The following is a 23,137-nucleotide window of genomic DNA, read 5'->3' as shown; positions in this document are numbered from 1 at the left end:
GGTAGACCAGGGATCACCTGAGAGACTGTGTACCAAGAGTAGACCTTTCCTCCGCCAAGTCCCACACCATCCTTAGCCAGGTGACAATTAGAAACATTTCTCTTTAGGGAAAGCTGAGTGACATTGGGTCCCTGACTAATGAGCCAGCTCACCCTCCAGTGGAAGCCTCCTGTTGTTGAGAAAATGGGGGTGCCTGTAAGAGTGACAAGCTAGAAGGGATGGGAACCCGAGCTGGGGAGGGGGGGCAGCTAGCTTCACAGCCAGAAGGGAGAAGGCACGATTCTTCCACCTCGACAGCAGGAATGCAGAGAGGTGCAGGCGGGGGCAGGTAGGGAGCTCACTCTGCTGGCTTGGAATCTCTCGATGAAGTCAGATGTGGCTCCACAGAGCAGAAGGGAGGGAGGGCGGGAGCGAGGGCGGCTCGGGGAGAAGAGGAGAGGAGGTATGAAGTCGTCTGTGCAGAGAGTGGGAGTAGAGTGGGAGAGAGTGGGGCTGCCGGGAGCACCCCTAGGTCCGTGAGCATGAATTTACAATGGAAGGAGTCTCACTGATCGAGTGCTTCCTCCCCCTCCCCCGGCCCCCTGGGGGAAGCTGGGTTGGGGAGGGGGGGCAGGTGCAGGTGCAAGAGCAGAAGACAGCTGAGGGCGAGGGCGGTGATCACACAGGAGCAAGAATGAGGACGGAGTGTTTCAGGGAGACTGTGACGCGAGCCCTGGACGGCCCGGAGGAGCTGCCTGGGCAGGTGCCGGGACGGTGAGGTTGCTCGAAGCCTTCCTCCCACAAGGGGGCAGGGTCCCTGATCGCAGCGTGTTGGCGGAGATCGCTGGAGGTGAGCAAGTGGAGGTAGAGAGAAGCCACGGAGGAGTATGGCCATCTGTAGGGCCGTCGGGAAGAGAGCAGGTGGAGCAGGGAGGAAACAGCAGGAGCGGAGCTCTTCGGTGACCACACGGCCAGCGGACGGCAGCCACCGGGAAGGGCGGCAGGTGATACGGCTGGGTCTAGAACAAGAAGGGAAGAGACACGTCTTAGAAGCGACCTTGGCAAGCATGGAGGAGGCTGACCCCAACCTTAGATTTGGGGGGTTGCGGAGCGTCAGAGAAGAAAGCCTACCCCACCTCCCACCCCTCCACCCCCTCCCGTGGAGGGCAGCAGGGGAAGCAGCGAACCTGGTAAGAGCGAGGAGAACCTTCCCAGAAGAGGTCGAGGCCCGAGGCTCGGGGAGTCTGCTGGCTGCACATGGCGACATCAGTCTAGCCGGGAAAGGTGAGCGGGACAGAGACGAGAACATGCCTTGAGTCAGATTAGAGAAGCCACAGGTCTGGAAGGAGGGTCTGCGGCGCCACGGGGCTTGGTCCCTTGCAGGTGGCCGAATTAACAGGGGAAGCAAAGCATGATGGGACTAGCCCTCCAGGACCCTCCACCCACACCCCCACACACATAATCACGCCAAGCCCTGGGTTTGAATATTGCCGGAGCTTCAGGCAACTGCTGGGGTGACAGCTCCCCCTGGTGGCTGAGGCAAGAAGTTCTACAGAGAGCATCCCCAAACTTGCAGCTGGAGACCCCGAGGCAACGGGTCCCCAAGTGCCTGCAGCTGAGGGAGTGGGGCAGTGCTAACAACAAGGCCCAGGTGCACAACCCATTCCTTTCCCATTTGTTACCTGTGGGAAGATTCCAGCCCAATAAATTCACTGTCCAGAATAAAACCCAAGAATCCCCCAATCTCCGAATGTGTCTCTTCTGCCCGGTGTATTATCTGTACACGAGTGGCTTAAAACCTGTTACCCTTGAGGGGCGCCTGGGTGCCTCAATCAGTTGGGCGTCTGACTTCGTGTCAGGTCATGATCTCAGGGTTCGTGAGTTCGAGCCCTGCATCGGGCTCTGTGCTGACAGCTCAGAGCCTGGAGCCCGTTTCCGATTCTGTGTCTCCCTCTCTCTGTGCCCCTCCCCAGCTTGCACACACTCTTTCTGTCTCTCTCTCTCTCTCTCTCGAAAATAAATAAAACATTTAAAAAATTTTTAAAAACCTGTTACCCTTGAGAAAGAAAATGTATCGCCCTCCGATGGTAGGAGTTTTCATTTAGGAAAGCTCTTGATTGAATACACGTGAGTGTGGGGCACCAGCATCGGAATTTCCCTCCAACATTTTCTTACAAATATGTATTTTCAAACTTAATGGAAGATCAGAAGAATTTTACTGACCCTCCGTTCCTCTGTCCATCCAACAAGCCGTCTTATTTTTTGATGCATTTCACAATGGGTTGTGAGGTCAGTACATTTCACCCGTAAATACTTCAGCACAAATGTCATTAACTAGACACCAATATTTGTTTCCAGTCTGTTCCCCCCCCCCCACGCTTTGAGGCAAAATATTCATAAAATCACAACCTCAAGGGTACCATTCAACCGACTTTGACAAATACATACACCTCTGTAACCCATATTCCCATCAGGACAGAACAGTAGCATCACCCCAGAAAGGTCCCTCCTGCCTCTTCCCCGTGAACCTACCACTCCTCTATCCCAGGCATGTTCTGATTGCTCCCATCATAGATTAGTGTTTGCCTGTTCTAGAACCCACCATAAATAGAATTATAAGGTACAGACTCCTTGGCACAGTAGCACCGAAATTTCCAAAGTGGCCCAGGTGATTCTAATGGGCCAGCAGGGCTAGGAACATCTTCTCTGCGTTACAAATGAGAAAACTGAGGCTGAAACTGATTTTCTGGGGGGCGGGGGGTGTTAGGTCACAGTTAATTGGCTATAGATGCAGACTAGAATTCAGGTCTCCTTGCTGATAGCCCTCTGTTTACTGTGCAAACAGGGGCCACTAGTTGTTCTCAAACTTCAGCATCCATCAGAATCCCTGGAGGGCTGGGTAGATCCCATCGGACTGGGGTGGGGCCCAAGAATCTGATTTCTAGGGGCGCCTGGGTGGCGCAGTCGGTTAAGCGTCCGACTTCGGCCAGGTCACGATCTCGCGGTCCGTGAGTTCGAGCCCCGCGTCAGGCTCTGGGCTGATGGCTCAGAGCCTGGAGCCTGTTTCCGATTCTGTGTCTCCCTCTCTCTCTGCCCCTCCCCCGTTCATGCTCTGTCTCTCTCTGTCCCCCCAAAAATAAATAAACGTTGAAAAAAAAATTAAAAAAAAAAAAAAAAGAATCTGATTTCTAACAAGTTCCCAGGTAACAATGATGCTGCTGGCCCAGGGACCACACTTAAGAACCACTGTTCTGAAAGCCAGGTGTAAGATATATTATTGGAAACCAAGGGTGTCATTTCTACAGCTGGCCAAAATGGGTGAGTGTCATGACAACTAAGAGCTGGGGGCGGGGCATGAAATACTGATGGTGGCCCATTACAGGGGGTGTCCTCATCCCAAGCTGGCTTTGTTTCTTTTTTTTAATGTTTATTTTTTGAGAGGCCTTGCCTGTGAGTGGGAGAGGGGGAGACAGAGGATCCAGAGTGGGCTCTGTCCTGAGACCAGAGAGGCTGATGTGGTGCTTGAACTCACAAACCATGAGATCATGACCTGAACCGAAGTCAGATGCTTAACCGAGCTGGCTTTCTTAAGATCTTCCCCGAGGTCTGTATTCAGCAGTCACTCTAAGGACTTATTTTTGTGTGTTTCAGCAAAAGTGCCCCCATTTCACATCATTTTCTCTTTAATGGGGAGAAGTCCTCCTCTCTCCTGGTTGAATCATTTTTATGAGTGCCTCAGCTGATGCCAGGGCCCCTCTTCCCTCCAGCTGAGTTTATCTGGCCATTTTTAAGACCCACTACTACTTCCAAAGTCTGAGGGCAGCCTGGATGAAGCTACCCTCCAGGACAGAACCCCCCACACACTTTTAGGAGGTGCTTTTAGGGCAACACGCCATATAATTTTGTTTTAATTTTTTTAATGTTTATTTTTGAGAGAGAGACAGAGACAGAGCACAAGCAGGCAATGGGCAGAGAGAGAGGGAGACACAGAATCCGAAGCAGGCTCCAGGCTCTGAGCTGTCAGCACGGAGCCCGACGCGGGGCTCGAACCCATGAACGGCAACATCATGACCTGAGCTGAAGTCGGACGCTTAACCGAGCCACCCAGGTGCCCCCACGCCATATAATTTTTAATTTTCACATTTATGAATTGATTTTAACGTGCCTAAAGACAGTAGGGAACCCGTGAATTTACGCCTTTGACATATTAAACCGTTTCCTCTTTGACTATAAATTTAGAAAAGGAATTGATTTGAAGAAGCAATACAGACAGACTAAAAAGTCAGATGTTTGTAGGTATGTGAAAGCATATGAAGCTGACTGAGGTTTGAGAATCTCTACTTCAGCAGATTCCAGAAAACAGGGGCTGTGGAGTCTCAAGGAACAGTGTGTCCTGTGAGGAAAACGCACCTCCTTTTCTTGCAACCTTTAAATTATTGAAAAGAAACATAAAAGCAACTCCAGGGGTTTTTTTTTTTTTGCATTTGTATTTTGTGACTTATTTTGCATATTGGTCTTAATATCTTATAATAACTTGCTTGTTTTCTTTAAAAGATGTGAAGGTATCTATTTGCTGTAATTTTAAAGTGATGTTTATAACATTCTGGGACGAGCATTCTTTTTCCTTAAGGAACACGTTTTCAATGTTATAATGAAAGCCAGCTGAAATATACAATTCTGCATATAGAAAATTACCTTAGAGACAGATTTTCAATAGCTTTTACTTCTAAATGAGTCGTATTGTTATTAAAAAGTAACCTTGGGGCGCCTGGGTGGCGCAGTCGGTTGGGTGTCCGACTTCAGCCAGGTCACGATCTCGCGGTCCGTGGGTTCGAGCCCCGCGTCAGGCTCTGGGCTGATGGCTCAGAGCCTGGAGCCTGTTTCCGATTCTGTGTCTCCCTCTCTCTCTGCCCCTCCCCCGTTCATGCTCTGTCTCTCTCTGTCCCAAAAATAAATAAACGTTGAAAAAAAAAATTAAAAAAAAAAGTAACCTTATTCAATTGTGTTTATTTCCTTATTCTACACTCCCCCTCATTCCATATAGATGTGAGACAACCCTAGAAAGAACACATAGGATAAAATAAAAATTTTTAAACTAACACTGGACATTAAAAGTAGGAAGTCAAGGGGTGCCTGGGTGGCTCAGTCAGTTGGGCGCCCGACTTTAGCTCAGGGCATGATCTCATGGTCTGTGGGTTCAAGCCCCGCATCAGCTCTGTGCTGACAGCTCAGAGCCTGGAGCCTGCTTCGGATTCCGTTTCCCTCTCTCTCTGTCCCTCCCCCACTCATGCTCTGTCTCTCTCCGTCTCTCAAAAATGAATAAATGTTTAAAAAAAATTAAAAGTAGGAAGTCAATGTGGGGGAAAGTAAAAACACAAATATGCAGGTCCTCCAGACCCAAGTGGTTAATGGACTATAGTTGAGTTTCTAATTTGACTCTGAGCTCCCTGGCAGCTAAAGAGAAAAAAGACGCTGCACAACCTTTTCATCATTTTCATTTTTGGGGAAAAGGAAGCATGTTCATTTCCTCAGGGAAAACAGAGCTTTTCCCAGGATTTAGCAAAAGATGAGATTCATCAGTAACATCCATTGCCACACAGTACAATTCTTTTATTTTGATGAGAACTTTTTTTTAAGTTTTATTTATTTTATTTATTCCTTAAAAACAGGAATCTCGACACCTAGCATGGGGCTCAAACTCACAACCCTGAGATCAAGAGTCACACCCTCCTCTGTCTGAGCCAGCTGGGCACCCAAGGTGAAACTGATTAGGATGGAGGGAGCTTTGCATGATATAATGGATTACGCCCTTGACGTTCCTAGAGCAAAGAGAACAAAACTCCTCTGACACCATCAAAGGTAAGCTAGCCACATCGTTTTCCATAATTCTCATCTAAAGTCCTTAGAATCAGCCCTGTGTGTACATAACACTACACTTAAAAGTCTCTCTTTGGGACATCTGTGTGGCTCAGTCGGTTAAGTGTCCGACTTCAGCTCAGGTCATGATCTCACGGTTCATGGGTTCAAGCCCCGTGTCAGGCTCTGTGCTGATAGCACAGAGCCTGGAGCCTGCTTCAGATTCTGTATCTTCCTCTCTTTCTGCCTCTCTCTGTCTCTCAAAGATAAATAAACATTTAAAAAAAATTAAGTCTCTCTTTATAACCAACCAAAGTGTTTTGAGACATTAAACTGTTGATACATCAACTCTTCTCAAATTTATACTCTCCTAGCTCCTGGCTTATATATTCAGTGCCTCCCATACATCTTCGCTTGGAGTCTAATGGACATTTTATCATTTTTGTTAATGTTTGTTTCTTTTAAGAGAGACAGAGAGGGGGTGGGGGAGAGAGAGAGAGAGAGAGAGAGAGAGAGAGAGAGAGAGAGAGAGAGAATGAATCCCAAGCAGGCTCCACACATAGCACAGAGACTGACACGGGCTTGGTCTCATGACTGTGAGATCATGACCTGAGCTGAAATCGAGAGTCGTATTCTTAATCATCTGAGTCACCCAGGAGCCCCTAATGGACATTTTAAATTTAACATGACCAAAACTCCAACTCTTCCCCCCAAAACTGGCTGCATCTACAACCTCCCACCCTTCATTGATGGCAATTCCATCCTCCTATTTGAGGATGCCAAAAGCCTTGAATCCCTCCCATCCCTCATCTGATCCGTCAGGAAATCTCATGGTTCCACCTTCAAAGTACATCCAGAATCTGACCATCTTCTCACCACCTCTGCTGTCACTGCCACACATGAGCCACCAATAATACTCACCTGCAGTACCCAGTCGCCTCAACTTTAAAGTGTCTTTGCTTATTTTGAGAGAAAGAGCATGTGGGGAAGAGGGGCAGACAGAGGGGGAGAGAGAATCCCAAGCAGGCTCCGTGCTGTCAGTGCGGAGCCCAAAGCGGGGCTCAAACTCCCGAACCGTGAGATCACGACGTGAACCGAAATCGAGTCAAGCGCTTAACTGACGGGGCCACCCTGGCGCCCCTAGAAAAGAGGTTCTTAATCTATTTCTGTGCTGTTCTAGAAGACTATGAAATTACTTTCAAACTTTTTCCAAGGAGGGTCCCTATAGTTTGCACCAGGTTGTCAAAAGATACCTCTAAAACAGATCAAGAACAACTGATTCAGGAAGAAGGGAAGTTTGGGCAGGTCAGGTTGAAGGCCAGAACCCACAGCTGGTATTAATTAGGGACTAAAGGCTAGCAGGTGAGTCACTTCACCTCGCTTCCTCAGGATCCTCACCTATACATTGGGCTTGCAGTGGGGATCAACCTGGCAGGTGCTCTCTACACTGGCAAGCACTCACTTAGGAGAGCTGAGCTGGCCAAGGAAGGGTGTGCCTCGCTCACCTGCACAGCCAGCGCGCCATCTAGTGGGCACAGCGGGCAGTCCAGACAGCTGGCACACCTCTGGCCCTCCTGGGTCCCAGGCAGCAGCTGGCCGGGAAGGTTTAAGGGGCTCCAAGTCTCTGCAAACCGTAGAGCAAGACAGGCCTTTTGCCTTCCCTGCAGAGCAGAGGGGAACTATAGGGGTAGGTTTCCTGGGACAATCTTTCTGTCCACCCGTATCTCTCTGGTTCACAGGGACAGGACTGGGCAAGAGAAGTGAGGGAGGAAATTGACTCAGCACAAAACTTAAGGGAATGCCAAACAATTCAGTAATCAAGTTATCTTCCTGCAATGTTTTAGAAAATCTAATGCAAAAAGGATCTATGATGAACAAAATAGCAAATGCTCAAATATAGACAGGATCGGTTTTCCCGATCTTTCTATCCATCTCAGGCTTCGGTAGTGCTCCCAGGGCATGTTACGGATCCTGTGCCTCATCAGCCTGGTCTTAGGAGAGCCCCGGAGGGTCAAAGGGCCCCTGCCTGCTGCACCAGCCAGGTGACCAGGCTGAGCCAGAGCCTGGGTCCGGCAGCATACCATAACCAACAAATGCATGACCCTTGGGCACCTGGATGGCTCAGTTGGTTAAGAGTCTGACATCGACTCAGGTCATGATCTCACAGTTCATGCGTTCGAGCCCCAAGTCAGACTCTGTGCTGACAGCTCAGAGCCTGGAGCCTGCTTCAGATTCTGTGTCTCCTTCTCTCCCTGCCCTTCCCTTGCTTGTACTCTCTCTCTCCCTCAAAATAAATAAACATTAAAAAAAATTTTTTTAATTAAAAAAAATTGTATGACCCTGGAGAAAATGGCAAATTTCAGCTCCAAAGGGGACTCTTCATTTAGATGGGGAAGGAGACTGATTCAAATTCTTTCTTCATGGGGTGCCTGGGAGGCTCAGTTGGTTAAGCGTCCGACTCTTGAATTCAGCTCAGGTCATGATCCCAGGGTTGTGGGATCGAGCCGCACATCATCGAGCCCCACTATATTGGGCTCCACGTGGAGCCTGCTTAAGATCCTCTGTCTCCCTCTCTCTCTGCCTCTTCCTCTCCCCTGCCCCCCTCTCTCTATAAAAAAAAAAAAAGAGAGAGAGACAAAAGATCTCTCTTGAGTGATGGAGGGAGGCACAGAACTAGGGGCTGACCCTGCCTTCAAGGGGCCCACCATCTTTTAGCTGAGACCATGCATGGACTGGAGAGCAGAATATGAGAAGATTATCCGGTTAGACTTTGAAATAACAACAGAGTAACCCTTTACTGTAGCAAAGTGACAGATGACCCCTGAGGACTTTCCCTGCCCCGAGATTCTCGGTGTCTCCACAGATAAGTCATTGCACAGAGTTAACACTCATGGACTTGGTGTCCTTCACCCACTCCGCAGAGGCCCAGCCAGGCTGGTGGCATTTCTCTCCAAGGCAAACAGAGCTGCCTCCTTATCTGTCTGTGTTTACTGATGATGTCACATCCGTCCGGGTGTCCTGATCCATGTGACTCAAGGGTGAGCTGCTGGTTAAGGTGAGTCATACCTTGACCCACCCAACCAGGCAAGAATCTGGCTTCAGGAGGGACCCAGTCACTGGAGGACTAAGCTAGATGAAACCCTGCAGATGAATCAGAGCGTCTGACACAAGGAATGTCAGCGAAGGGGCATCTCAGTTCCCTGTGGCAGCTTCTGTCGATGCCACGTGTGTAAAGCTCCCAGTATCTCATTGCAAAGTCAGGCCAGGAACAATGTCTTCAAAAGGCAGAGAGGGGAGAGGGGCATGGCATGGAAAGCTGGGCCAAACCGGGTTGGAAAGAATCAGGTCACTGAGACCTGAGATTTGAGTGTGGGCCCAAATGCCAGCAGCCTGCCCCACTTCTTCCAAAGTCGTTTTCTCCAAATGGTGGCTTGGGAGCCACAGGGGGGCCCCAGGTCAGACTCTTAATGAACCGAACCACCCAGGTGCCCGAGGGTCAGGCAACTGTTGGTTATGGTATGCCGCTGGACCCCAGGCTCTGGCTCAGCCTGGTTATCTGGTCGCCTTCTCTACCATCGTTACTGCTAAAGATCAGTGATTTGGTTGGCTGGGTGGGCCAGCGAAACAGGTGACAAATCAGAAAGTGTTCACTCTTCAAAAAGTAATAGTAATAATAAAACTTGAAATACGCCCGCAAGGTAGTTGTACAGCCCTCGAGGCGTGTGGAAATTCCGTGTGACTTTGCAACCAGGCTCTGGAGCCTGAGGTGGGGGGTGAAAGAGTAGGCCGGCCCATCCCAGGGTGAGCCGCATTCTGTTGACGGTGAAAGGGAATGATCTGGAGATCAAAGGCAGCTGTGAAGGGGGCCGGGTGGGCAAGCCGCAGCCTCAGAATAGGGACGCATGTCCTTCCCTCTGCCTCCACTAAGGCAGCTCCAGCCGGGCCTCCTCCTGGCCAGCAGCCCTAGCACCGGTGACTTCCTGATCTACGCAACTGATTCTCCCTCCTGTGTATTTGGTGGGGAGCCTGGCGAGGTCGCTGCATCTCTGGAGAAGTGCCGTAAGGGAAAGCATGGCCCTCACTGCCCTCAGGGTCCCCTGGAATACTGTCTGCCCCCATTCCTATTGATTAGGACACACAGGTCCAGGAACGTGACGTGACTTGCTCCAAGCCACACAGTATCCGTTATCACTGAGACTAGAAACTAACCTTCCCGCCATGTTGGGCACACTGTTGTTACCCCCTATCACATTCCAATAGCGGCGGGAGACCCTGGCCGCCAAGTCGCAACGGGGACAGGCCCAGGAGCCCAGGCCTACCCTGAGGTCAGGCTTACTACAGCCTTACGCTACAAGGCATGATTTCTGCTCCTCTTTCCCAGCTGCCATTTCTACCTGGGGGAAGGAGCATGGCGTCTGCCTTCAAGAGTCTACTCAATAGCCCAACGGCCGGATCAAGCAGAATGGGAGGAAATGCAGACCCCCAGATATCTTGTCTGCTTAATATCAAAGAACCAAATGTTTTACAACCCAAGGATCTTTGAATGATACTTTGCGTCAAAATCCCATTTCCTTCTGTGTTTGGAAGAAAGCCACCGATACAGGGGGAATCTTCCAAGAGTTGTGAACTCAATTATAGGCCAAGAGATGGATCACCTTGTTAGCTAATAATAACACGCGAATACTTTTCTTTTTGTGGCCTCCGGGGATATTGTCATTGTCGTTGCTTTGTGGGAGCAATGACTGCCTTAAAAGCAAAGTGGATGATTTATCTCTAGAAGGCTTTTATTTGCCAACTTTGAAAAATGATTCAGAAATGTATTTCTTGGAAAGTGGGCGTAAAATCACGTTCTTTGATTAAAGTAAAAGTACTTTTAAAAAGTGGCTTAAGGATGTAAATTCACAGACAATTTTCTAGGATTTTCCAGGAGAGTCCCAATTTTAATATTTCCTGCTTTGGTCTCCATAATCATATTCTTATTTGGCAGTCCCCAGATCTTTCGGCTTTATTTCTAAAATATGGTCATCCTCCAAATGAAGACATTTAAATGTATCAAAAGTTGCAAGAAGCGCTTTCTCATCTTTTGGATTTTTCGTGTGAAGATTCGTTATGTTTGCATATGTCGACTTCAACGCAACCACAAATTTTCCCAACTTTTATTTTATTTTTTAAAATTGTTTTTAGCATTTATTTATTTTTGAGAGAGAAGGAAAGACAGAGTGTCAGCAGGGGCAGGGGAGGGACAGAGAGAGAGGGAGACGCAGAATCTGAAGCCGGCTCCAGGCTCCACGCTGCCAGCACAGAGTCCGACGCGGGGCTCAAACTCATGAACCGCGAGATCATGACCCGAGCCCAAGTCGGATGCTTAACCGACCGAGCCACTCACGTACCCCTAATTTTCCCAGATTTTAATTACAATATGTCACTTAGGGATGCTTTCAGCTGTAAAGAACAGAAAACTCAGGGCTCACATGCTGTCAGGGACCCCTTCTCTCTCTTTCCACACACCAAGCTCAATTTGTTGACACCCAGTCTCATTTGTTGCTTGGAGCTCACAAGATGGCTTGCATGGACATCACATCTGCTTTCTAGGAAGTTATTAAGGGGTCAAGCAAACAATTGCCCAAGCCCCAACTATTTTGCCTTTTACCTTCTCAGTAGACCTTTGTTCATTTCCTTTGTCTCTTTGGCCAGAACGTTGTCTATCTTGTCACTCCCCATTGCAAGAGAGACCAGAAATTCAAGCTTCTTGCTCTCTACACCCTATAACAGAAAAAGGGGATGGAGTATCTGATGTCATACGCCTGCTTGTTGTTTTACCAAGGCTACAGTAACTGCAGCCTTTAAATATCTCTAAATACAGCAGATAATGCATGGGATGTATGATTTTAATTGGGTGAGTGCATCCTTTGAGAGCATTAAAATAGTGAAGCTCTTTCCACTGTGGATTTGTGACTGCTACTTCTGGGCCCAGAGTACTGCCTGACATCATAGCCAAACGCATGCTTAAAGTTTTATAGCGATCGGATACTAATGGGACATTACAAACTGGCTTAAGTGGCAAAATCTGCCTTTTGGACTCAGCAAAGTTCCCATTGATTCTTAAGCCTTCTTTTGCTTCTTGGTCAATGTCAACGTTAGGGACATTTTTAAAGAAACACGTAATGACTAGTCAAGGTTTTTGCTTAATTATTTATAATTGCACGCATTTGCCTAATGGAAATTTTCATTTTATGCTGAATTTCAAGATCCTCGGGGCTAATACTTCCCCTTTTAGCGAAACGGTTGCATTCCTTCATCATTTATTGCTTTCTTGGATCCATGAAAACTCAGAGTCAGAGTGGTGGGACCACTGATAGACCAAGAGAAAGGTTACAGACGGTCTGAGCTGTTCTGGAAACAAATTCACTAGAAATGCCCAGGGCCCGGGGTTGAAGGGGCCCGTGTGGTGAGGTGGCAGCTGGAAGGCACGTGGACACAAACATGGGTGTGTAATCAGATGGAGATGCAGACAAAAAGTTCATCCGAGACAAGCCTTTGCTCTTCCTGAAAGAAAGCGTCCAAAGACAAACTGTCCTAGCTGGAAAGATATTCCCTTCTGTTCCACCCCCTCAGCACCCCTGCTGTTCATTTTGGGGAATTGCTTGACAATCCTGTTTGCCTTCTAGCTTCGTTACTATGGCCGCAGCAACAGGGGAAAGGACAGGAGAATTGTCTATCTGGCTCAATAGACCCCTGTCAAAGCACTTCAGAGTATCTTTTCCCAAGTCTTTCCTCCAAGAAAAAGCCCCAACTAAAGGTAAAATTGTTCCAGACCTTACTGCGCTTGTCTATCGAGATAAAATGTTGGGCACGCTGTGCAAGAATTTAAGTCTTACCGAGAGGAAATTTGCAGACATGGTCGATGTTTGGCATTTGCTAAATACAGAAAACAAGGCTGCATGGGAAGAGAAAGTCTGGAACTTTCTCTGCTGATATTTTTTCCTTGGAAAAATAAAAGACAAGGCAAATGAAGAGAGGCCAGGCCGATCCACTTGCACAAAGGCAACCATTTCCCCGCGAAGCCAAGGCACTGAGGGGTTTTCGGGACAACAGACGAGTGTCTCTTCCTTTCCGCCCTGGGAAAAGTAAAGAATGTTGGGGTTATCTTGGCTTCGGGCAAATAGCCTCTCCTCACAGAGGCCAATCTGCACCTGGAGAATAAGACTTCAGAATAAGTGCTGTGGACAGGACTTTAAAAAAAAGAAAAAAAAAATCAGAGAATTTTAGAACTGAGAGTAATTTGAGGACCAACCACCCTAATCGGGACGTGAAAAAACAGACCAAGAAGTGGAAAATGCCTTGCCCGGTCCTACATACTGATAAAGGGAATGTGATCCTTGGCCTCCTAGCCCAGTGCTTATCACCCCAGAAGCAGCCTCAAAGGGAGACTACAAAGGCCCTTTCAGGCTTCTGGCAGACTGTACAACCCAGAATTCCTCCAGTTACAAATACTTGAAATGACATATAAAATGTAACAAAAATATTTTAACACGCAGCCGAGTTTTGGGGGGCGGGGGGGGGGGCAGGGAGAAGGCAACAACAGATGTCAAAAACACAAAGGGAAGAAAACCAAGCGCCCAGGACAGATGATATAGCAGCCCTTATGGGTGTGGAGGGGAGTGTTAGAGCTGAAAACTGGCCCAAATGGTCAGATGTTTCCAATATTATAGAAGTTCCACCTGTATAGGGACTTGGGACCTGTACAAGATGGCGAGTAGACAGTAAGACCCATTCACAAAGATGGGATCCTCAGAAGACTGCATGCCAGTAAGACAGGTGCTAGAAGGTACTTTCTGGCCCAGGGAGAGGACAGAGGAATTTGCCTTCATTGGGGGGTTTAGTAGAAGAAAATACTATCCTAAGAGAAATTAACCCACCAAACCTATGACACGGGGCAGGGGCAGAGTCTGAATTTTATACCCTCCCTTGGTAATCTTCTTGGAGGGCCTGGCAGGAACAAATGCAAAGCTTTCCTGGAGGAACACTTTATAACTCAGGCCACATGGGGTTTTTCCAGACAAAGTGGATCACCACACAAGATGACCTCATAATAATTACCAGATCCACCAACGTGGGCCACGTTCGCACCAACACCGTGAAGAAGGCGGCCCGGGTCATCACTGAGAAGTACTACACATGCCTAGGCAATGACTCCCATGCCAATAAGTGCGTGTGCAAGGAGACCACCGCTATTGCCAGCAAGAATCTCTACAGTGAGATTCATCTCAACAGATGAAGCAGATTCAGAGAGGCCCGGTAAGCAGGATCTCCATTAAGTTGCAGAAGGAAGAGAGAGAAAGGAGAGATCATTATGTTCCTGAGGTCTCAGTCCTGGATCAGGAGATCAATGAAGTAGATCCTGACACTGAGGAAATGTTGAAGCTCTTGGACTTTGGCAGTCTGTCCAGCCTGCAGGTCACACAGCCTACAGTTGGCATGAACTCCAGGACACCACGTGACTCCTTCTGCTGTGCTGCGATATCGTCAATAAACCTTGGACGAAAACAACAACAACAAATTCCCAAAACGGATAAAGAAAGTTGTGATTCGCCATGATAGAGCATGCACAGCAAACACAACCATGGCTAAACAAAACAATAAATAACCAAACCAGACAAAGTAAAACAAACAAACAGAAATGACACAGAACTATCTGGGAGAAACTATAAAATAATATTGCAAGTGATTACAGAGAAGAAGGAATAGAAACCATAAGGAAATAACATCTGAAAAAGAAACAGAAAGACCCTATAAAAAGAGATTAGATTCATGGTTTTAGAACTGCCCACAAAGCAAAGTTCAGATCTAGGTGGCTTCCCTGGTGAATGCTACCAAACATTCAAGGAAAAATAAATACCAATTCTTCATAAACCCTTCCAAAGAACAGAAGATGAGGGAACATTTCCCAATTCCTTCTATAGGATCAGTATTGCCCTAATATCAAAATCAGTCAAAGACATCACAAGAAAACAACACATCAATGTCCCTTATGATACAAATGTAAGAATCATCAATAAAATACTAGCAAACTGAATCCAGCAATAATAAAAAGGATTATACACCATGACTAAGGGGAATATATCCCAGGAATGCAAGGGTGATACAAAATACAAAAGTTCAATCATTGTAATATACCGAATCGACAGAACAAAGGACCAAAAAACCCATGATTATCTCACAAGACACAGAAAAAGCATTGGGAAAAAAATTAACACTTTCATTATAATACACTTGACAAACTAGGAATAGAAGGGAATTTCCTCAATCTGATAACAAGGTTACCAGATAAATACATAAAAATCAATTATATTTCTGTACATTCTCAACGAGCAATCTGAAAATGAAAATAAGAAAACCGTTCAATTTACATTAGCACCAAAAATACTTAGGAATAAATTTAACAAAAGAAGTGTAAAACTTGTACTTTGTAAACCACAAATCACTGTTTGAAGAAATAAAAGACTTAGATAAATGGGTGGACATTCTATATTCGTGGATCAGAAGACTTAACATTGTTAAGGTAGTAATACTTCCCAAATTGATCTACAGATCCAATGAGACCATATCAAAATCCCAGATCCTTTTCCTGCATAAATTAACAGGCAAATACTAAAATTGATATGAAATACAAGGCACTCAGAGTAGCCAAAAACAATCTGAAGAAGACAAAGTTGGAGGACTCACAGTTTCCAATTTCAAGACTTAATGCAGAGCTACAGGAATCAAGACAGTATAGCATTGTTGTGGTAGGATAGGCATATAGATCAACTGAATAGAATGAAAGTCCAGAGATAAACCCTTACATTTATGGCCAATTAATTTTTGACAAGGGCACCAAGACAACTCAATGAGGTAAAGAATGATCTTTTGAACAAATGATGCTGGGACAACTGGATATCCACAAGCTAAAGGATGAGGTTGAGCCCCTTTCTTACACTATATCCAAAAGTTAACTTGAAATGTAGATCTAAATGTAAAACTATAGAACTCTTAGATGAACACATAGGATGACCTTGGGTTAGGCAATGGTTTCTTATATGACACCAAAATCACAAGCAACAAGAGAAAAAAATTTAGATAAATTGGATTTGAAATTAAATTTTTCAGGGGTGCCTGGGTGGCTCAGTTGGTTAAGCATCTGGACATGGTCCAGATTTAGTTCAGGACATGGTCTCACAGTTTGTGGAATTGAGCCCCACGCTGAGTTCTGCACTGTAAGCACAGGATTCTCTCTTTCCTCTCTCTCTGCCCCTGCCACCCTGCTCATGTGCACACATGCACCTCTCTCTCTCAAAATAAATAAACGTTAAAAAATTTGTATGTGTGTGCTTCAAAGGACACCATCACGGAGGTGAAAGGACAACCTACAGATTGGGAGAAAATATTTGTAAGTCGTACATCTGATAAGAGATCTGTAAGAGACTCACATCCAGAATACATGAAGAACACTGGCAACTCAATAATCAGAAGATAAAATAACACAATTTAAAAATGGGTCAAAGATCTGAATAGACAGTCTCCAAAGATGATATGCAATTAAGTGCATGAAAAGATACTCAACATCATTAGCCATTAGAGAATGCAAATCAAAACCACAAGATAGCAATTTAACCCAGGAGGAGAGCCTAAAAAAAATGGACAACAAATGTTGACAAAGATGTGGGGAAATTGGAACCGTCATACATTGCTGGTGGAAATGTAAAATGATGCAGCCACTTTGAAAAACCATTTGGCAGTTCTCAAAACTGTTCAGCATTGGACGGACCCTGCAAACGCACTCTCAGATGTGTACCTAAGAAACATAGAAACTTACATACAAATGTTCACAGCAGTATTCGTCACAAAAACCAAAAAGTAGAAATAATCCAGATGTCCACTGATGGATGAATGGATAAACAAAAGTGGTATATGATGAAATATTGGAATATTATCCAGCAACTAAAAGGAACTCAGTCCTGATACATACTACAACATGGATGAACCTTGAAAGCACTATACTAAATGAAAGAAACCAATCACAAAAGACCACACATTCTATGATCCCATTTGTGTGAAATGTTCAGAGTAGGCAAATCTACAGAGACAGAAAGTGGCTCTAGTGGTTGTATAGGACTAGGAGACAGGGTTGAAGGAAGATGAAGACTAACAGCTAATCATTACAGGATTGCTTTTGGGGTGATGAAAATGTTCTAAAATTGAATGCCCAACTTCACAAATAACCTAAAGACCATTAAATTGTACACTTTAAATAGATACATTGTATGGTATGTGAATTATAGCCCAATAAAGCTGGTTTTTTTTAACAGAAAGTGATAGTTGAAAGAGAACCAAGTAGAATTATAGAAATAAAAAAATATTGAAGTTTAAAACTCAATGGGCAGATTGATTACACAGGAATTTGACACAGCCAAAGAAAGAACGAGTGATGCAGAGGATGATTCTGGAAAAATTATCCAGAATGCAACACAGTAAGATAAAGATGTGCAAAATATCAAAGAGAAGTCTGATTTCTATACCCAGGTAAACTATCAGTCAGTAGAGAGAGCCCTTTCAAAACTCCAGCTCTGATTTCATTACAAAATTAAGTGTTCATTGGCATAAGATACAAACAATAAACTATTAAAATGTCGGTTCTGAATAGCATGTCAATACTACAGAACAACATTTTCACAGTACTTGTTAGTAATTCAGGAACAGTAGAGAAGATGGATTAAGATTTGAGCTTTCTTAAATTTGAACAAAGTTGAAAAAATTGAGCAAAGTTGAAAAAATTGAGCAAAGTTGAAAAGCAGAAGTGGTTCAAATGCCATTGAAGTGACAAAATTGGCTTTCACATGTATTTTATGGAATCATTGAAAGCTTCATGGTCATATAGCATTTAAAATATATTAATGTATTTTGCATTTAACTCTTATTCTTAGAAGGACTTACATGAAAGGTTAATAAGCCACTATACTTTAGAGCCATTATTTAGTGTTGTTTTTTTTTTAACATTTATTTATTTTTGAGAGACAGAGTGTGAGCAGGGGAGGGGCAGAGAGAGAAGGAGACACAGAATCCGAAGCAGGCACCAGGCTCTGAGCTGTCAGCACAGAGCCTGACACAGGGCTCAAACACACAAACTGAGAAATTATGACCTGAACCAAAGTCGGAGGCTTAACCAACGGAGCCACCCAGGTGTCCCTAGTGTTTTCATAAGTAGAATGAGTATTTAACTTTTCTTGAGTGCTAACATTCTCAGATTGTCCATACAACAGTGACTGGATGTCTGCCATGCACTGCACATTGTAAAAAGTTCAGGAATTTTTCTCAAAATTTGTTTATGCCAATGCTTTGTTACCTTTTGGTATTTGGTGAATTGAATCTAATATCTGTATATTCTCACCAAGGACTTCAGACCCATCATCTGTTTTGCAGTCTATTTTATCGTTTTTTGAAAGCTGGAAAAGCAAACCCCTGACATAGTTGCTTTTTGTGAAATAAAGAGCCTCTTGACTACCTCATAAATGTATTTTCTTAGAACAGTTCTTGAGCACCTACTGTGTGCCAGGCACTGAGCCACCTGCAGAGAACCAGACAGGAGTCAGCCCTGCCCTCGTGATATTTGCATTCTAATGGGAGAATGGAGTGGAAAGAGACAATCAATAGAGAAATGAACAAGGAAAGGTTTAGCTAGTGTATTAGTTTCCAACAAATTACTACACATTTAGTGGCTCAAAACAACATGCATTTATTCTTTTACAGTTCTGGGGCAGAAGTGTGAGATGAGTTTCACAGGGCTGAGATCAAGGTGTCTGCAGAGGTAGTTCCTTCTGGAGGCTCCGATGGAAGGGTCTGTATACTTGCCTTGCCAGCTCCTAGTGACCTCCTTGTTATTCCTTGGCTTGTGGCCCCTTCCTTGGTCTTCAAAATGCATCATGACAGGCTCTGCCTCTGTATCACCTCTCCTCCTCCCCTGACTTCTCCCATGTCCCTCTTATATGGACCTTTGTGACTACATCCAGTCCATCCAGATAATCCCAGATTATCCCCTCCTCTCAAAATCTTTGATCTCATTTGCAGAGTCTCTTTGCCATGTGAGTTAACATTCACAGTTTCCAAAGCTTGGACTTGGACAGCCTTGGGGAGTCATTCTCCAATCTACCATAGCAAGCGATAAGCACTATTAGAAAAGAACATGCCAAGGGGTGCCTGGGTGGCTCAGTCGGTTGAGCATCCGACTTGGGCTCAGGTCATGATCTCGTGGTTTGTGAGTTCAAGCCCCACATTGGGCTCTGTGCTGACAGCTCGGAGCCTGGAGCCTGCTTCGGATTCTGTGTCTCCCTCTCTCTCTGCCCCTCCCCTGCTCATGCTCTGTCTCTCTCTGTCAAAAATAAACAAACATTTAAAAAAAATTTTTTTTTAAAGAAAAGAACATGCCATGATAGAGAGGGTCTAAAATAACGTCTGCAGGTGGAGGGGTTAAGGAAGGCCCCTCTGAGGCTGCATCTAGGCTAAAATCCAAATTATGGCAAAATGCTGTGTGAGTGGGGGAAGCACATTCTGGGCTGAAGGAACAGCTTGTGAGAAACTCCATAGCAGAAGTGAACTTGGTGCCCTGGAGAAGGCAACGCACCTTGGACAGGGAGAAAGTTACAGAACAGCCAACGAGTCTCCAACTCACATTGCCTTTTCAGAATGGGAATACTTAAAGCCCCATTCTCCCTCTTGGCATTGCATATGGGAATTTGCCCCAAACTACTATCATATCGACAGTGACCTCTTGTGTCACAAAGCAGAGTGGAATTCTCATGTGCATCCTGGAGCATCCGGCAAGGCTGAGAGCCCCTTGTCAGTAAGTTCCGAAGAAGGTAAAACCTCAAAACAAGAGCCTGTTAGGAGTGTGGCTTTCAAAGTCTTAGTGATGTTGGCATCTGCGATTGCCTCTTACAAACTTTGTTAACATAAACAGGATTTTTACTTGTTTAAACTCAAGCAAAAGTTAAAAGAGGAAACCTTGGGTGCCTGCCCCTCGGGACCTGTGCAGGGCCCACCCTTCTTCAGGCCACTCCTGTTCTGGGTTGGGGGAGGGCCGCTGCAGGGCTTTCCCAGCAGATGGAAAACTGTTGGGCCAAGTGGCTTCTCCTCACCTTCTCCTGAGTCATTCCTTTCTATGGGTTTCACTTTCCTTGCCCAGAGCGCCAGGAAGTCTTAGTACAACTTCAAGTTCAGTTTCAAGTTTGCATGAAACCAACAAACGCACTTGAAGAGCCTGATACAACTGGCCTTTTGAGAGGTCTCCCACCTTTTCACACCGACAGCACCTTTGACTGTACCTCGACTACACCTTCCATTAGGGTCCTCCTTGAATTCTACTTCTTGCGTATGCATTAAGGGCTTCGGTCAAGGGCAGTTCATTTTGCGTTCCTGCACCCACACCTCCCAGCAGAGCGCCTGGCATGGAGCAGATAATCAATACTCATACTCTTGTTCAACAAACAACTACCAGGCATCTATATGCTAACTACTAAGCGGAGAGCTGAATGGCACTATTCTTAATGTCTGTACAGACCATGAAGACTTCTAAAGGAGCAGGATGGTCCCAACCAGGAAATTATTTCCATAAAGGAGAGTTAAATATAACAGAATATCTGTTTGTAGATTTGCATACAGTCATGAACCTGGTCCTTTGATCAAATATCAACCTTGGCAATCAAATCAGGCCATCTGAGATGCTTGCCAGTTTTAAGGTGGTTTGTTAATCTCTGTCTTTTCTGACTCTGAGCTACACTGCTGAGCTGTGGGGTGTTAAAGGTTAAGCCTCTGCTCTCTTTTCCAGCTCCTCGGTTGACTGACTGCCCCGCAGCAGAGAGTGAAATGACCCCATTCATCAGAAAGCACAGAGGTTAGTTCTAAGACAAAAGGAGACCTGCAAAGTTAAGTCAGGGATTTTCAAGTTTAAATGAAAACTAGCAGACATACGTGAGGAGCCTAATACATAACGATGGTAATTATAAGGTCATGAGTTCACCTCAATATGGCCAATGAAACCCAATTGGCAAATCTTATGAACCAAATGCTACCTGAGAACACATAATCTTTTGGTTCCCAAGCATGATGTTTTATAACTTGTAAAACCCGGTAACACTGTCCCAGAGTCCAAGTGGTTGTCTCTGTTCTAAGTCCAGCCACATTTCATTCTCTTGGTGTTCTCATCTGGGACACACAGTGCCTTCTTTGTGTACATTTCCAATTGAACTTTATCACAAGAGCGGTTTAGAAGCCTCATATCCTAACAGCTCATAAAAGATGCAATTGCACCCAAATGGAAGCTTTTGAAAACCAGAATAAGACCTCCTTGTTGGGAAGATGTCTCAGATATTAAGCCGTGGCTCCTGTCTGAAGAAGACTGTTCTGGATCCTCAGGGTCTGGGCTGGAGCTGGGGTGGAGAAGAGGACAGGGAGCATCAGGAGCCACACACCTGCTCACTGTAAGTGTTGAAAGGAAGAGTTACCTCCACAACACCTCAGCTCACCGTGGCTCTCTAAATCCAGTAACGATCTGCTGAATAGCACGGCTACGTAACATTAAAGGTCGTTCTTGATGTAAAGTTTAAAAATGTACTGCCGTTTCTGCGACCATATCTTGGCATTCATTAAGTTTCTAATCCAACAGGAGCTTCCAAAACTGCAGGTGGCAGCCTCCTTCCTCCATCTATGAGAGCCCCTGCCTTGGGATCCCTTAGGTCTTTAGGGTCAGCGAGAGGGGTGCGCAGGAAGGGGGTCAAGCAGCGAAATCAATACAACTGGGGGACGTGGGTCCCCCTTCCCGCAGCCCCCAAGAGACAGCACGGAGGGGCGCCCGCGGAAAGCGTGGGTCTTGGGGCCTCACCGTCCCCCCTGCGGGCTCTGTCCAAGTAGAACAGCATCGCGAGGTACCGATGCCTCGCGGGATCCGGGCGGCCGCGAGTCAGGAGCTCTCAGCGGGCAGCAACGAGGCAAAGGGTGGCCGCCCCGCCTCCGGCGCCTCAGGTGGGGCCGCCCCGCCCTCTCGGCCCAGCTCGCCTCCGCCCCGCCCACCCAGGCCACGCTGCCCCGCCCCCCCCGGCTCGGCCCGCCTCCTCCCCGTCCCTCCACTCTTCCGCCTCAGGTGGAGCCGCCCCGCCCACTCCGGCCCCGCCCACCCCTCCCGCCTCAGGTGGGGCCACTCGGCCCGCTCGCCTCGCCTCGCCCCGCCGCGTCAGGCCGCGTCTCCTCAGTTCTTCACGGGCCGCGGCGGCGGCGGCGGCGGCGCTACAACTTTTGACATTTTGGCGGCGGAGGAGCGCGCCGGCACTGCGGGACCGACGGCTGTGGCAGCGGCCGACCTTCGAGGGCTCCTCAGCCGCACCGGCGCTCCCGCCGCCCAGGGTCGGGCGGCCACGAGGCCCCGCCGCGTCGTCCCGCGTCGCCCCGCCGGGCGGCTGCAGCCATGTCGCGGGGACCGGAGGAGGTGAACCGGCTCACGGAGAACACCTACCGGGTAAGCGAGTCCAGGACGGTCCCGGGGCCTCGCCGTTCGAGGGCGGGAGGCTCGGGGCCCGGGAAGGCACGGGCTGGGAGGTCGAGGCCGGGGAAGCGGGGAGGCCCCGCGGCGGCTCGCGGTCGTCGCCCGGGGAAAGGTCGGGGCGAGGAGGGGACTTGACGCGGGAACACCCTCCCCCTCCCGGCGCTGTGACGCCCTGCTAGCCACACGTTTCACAGCCAGACGTGGGGGTGAGGGGAGAGTGTCCCGCCCCTGGGGGGCCGCTGCGCCCGGGCTCTCGGGGGCCCGGGAGCAGCGCCACTTTCCTGCCTGCGAGGAGGTGGGCGAGCGGCGCGCTGTGCTCGGGCCGCGCCAGGTGCGTCCGGGGGGCGCCGCGGGCTCGGGGACCCTGCCTCGCGCGGCGCCGCATTCCGCTGGGCGATTGTCCCGGGAGGCGACCGGGGTCCCAGGACCCCTCCCCCCGGCCGCCCCCGAGGTTCTAATGAAAATGGACCTTACCTGAAGGAATGCGTTGACGGTCACGCTCTTAACTTGTCTTTATTATGAAAGCGTTTTTTTTTTTTTTCCCAGAAGCAGACACAGATTTGGGATTAGTGGCCAGTTTAGTACGTTTAAGTGCTTGTAAAAGAATTCCAGTTGAAATAAGATACGTGCTTAATCATCTGCTATTAATAGACTACCAAACAACTTCTGTTTTAATTCAAAATTCAAGTTCTCTAAATTCATTTGTAGCCATTTTTAAGGCCCACCTTTTGG

General features: G+C 47.1%; 2 protein-coding genes and 1 pseudogene across 6 annotated transcripts in view; 2 read left to right on the top strand and 1 right to left on the bottom strand.

Moving 5' to 3' along the window:
- Nucleotides 1-36: 36 nt before the first annotated feature.
- Nucleotides 37-23,137, bottom strand: LOC111558237. 3 transcript variants are annotated; one of them, XM_045047718.1, is made up of 5 exons: nucleotides 22,376-23,137; nucleotides 12,714-12,953; nucleotides 11,486-11,598; nucleotides 1,167-1,250; nucleotides 37-998 (listed from the first exon to the last, which is right to left on the bottom strand). In XM_045047718.1, the coding sequence occupies exons 2-5, from the start codon at nucleotides 12,885-12,887 to the stop codon at nucleotides 545-547; spliced, it is 825 nt and encodes a 274-aa protein (XP_044903653.1). In that variant the 5' UTR covers nucleotides 12,888-12,953; nucleotides 22,376-23,137; the 3' UTR covers nucleotides 37-544. The 3 variants fall into 3 exon arrangements, with proteins under 3 accessions (XP_044903653.1, XP_044903655.1, XP_044903654.1); XM_045047720.1 differs by having other exon boundaries at nucleotides 22,880-23,137; XM_045047719.1 differs by lacking the exon at nucleotides 22,376-23,137 and adding an exon at nucleotides 21,749-21,916.
- On the top strand, nucleotides 13,514-15,211 carry LOC101082364 (annotated as a pseudogene).
- The window catches only part of BAIAP2L1 (BAR/IMD domain containing adaptor protein 2 like 1), a 93,049-nt gene continuing 91,967 nt past the window's right edge, over nucleotides 22,056-23,137 (top strand). The window contains exon 1 of one of the 3 annotated variants that reach the window (XM_045047717.1): nucleotides 22,056-22,378. In XM_045047717.1, the coding sequence (XP_044903652.1) occupies nucleotides 22,328-22,378 (51 nt within the window). In that variant the 5' untranslated portion in view covers nucleotides 22,056-22,327. The remainder of the gene's footprint in view (nucleotides 22,379-23,137) is intronic. The other 2 variants (XM_045047716.1, XM_023246537.2) reach the window with 2 other exon arrangements.

Source organism: Felis catus, chromosome E3, assembly GCF_018350175.1.
Source record: "Felis catus isolate Fca126 chromosome E3, F.catus_Fca126_mat1.0, whole genome shotgun sequence".
NCBI lineage: Eukaryota > Metazoa > Chordata > Mammalia > Carnivora > Felidae > Felis > Felis catus.
This window is presented reverse-complemented; position numbering and strand designations above follow the sequence as displayed.

Coding starts and splice junctions, on each gene's coding strand:
- LOC111558237 (XM_045047718.1), bottom strand. CDS start 12,887: ATGGTTGCCTTTGTGCAAGTGGATCGGCCTGGCCTCTCTTCATTTGCC. Junction 11,599..12,713: donor TGTCTGCAAATTTCCTCTCG/GTAAGACTTAAA, acceptor TTTCTGTTATAG/GGTGTAGAGAGCAAGAAGCT. Junction 1,251..11,485: donor AACAAAGGTCTACTGAGAAG/GTAAAAGGCAAA, acceptor TTTCCCGGCTAG/ACTGATGTCGCCATGTGCAG.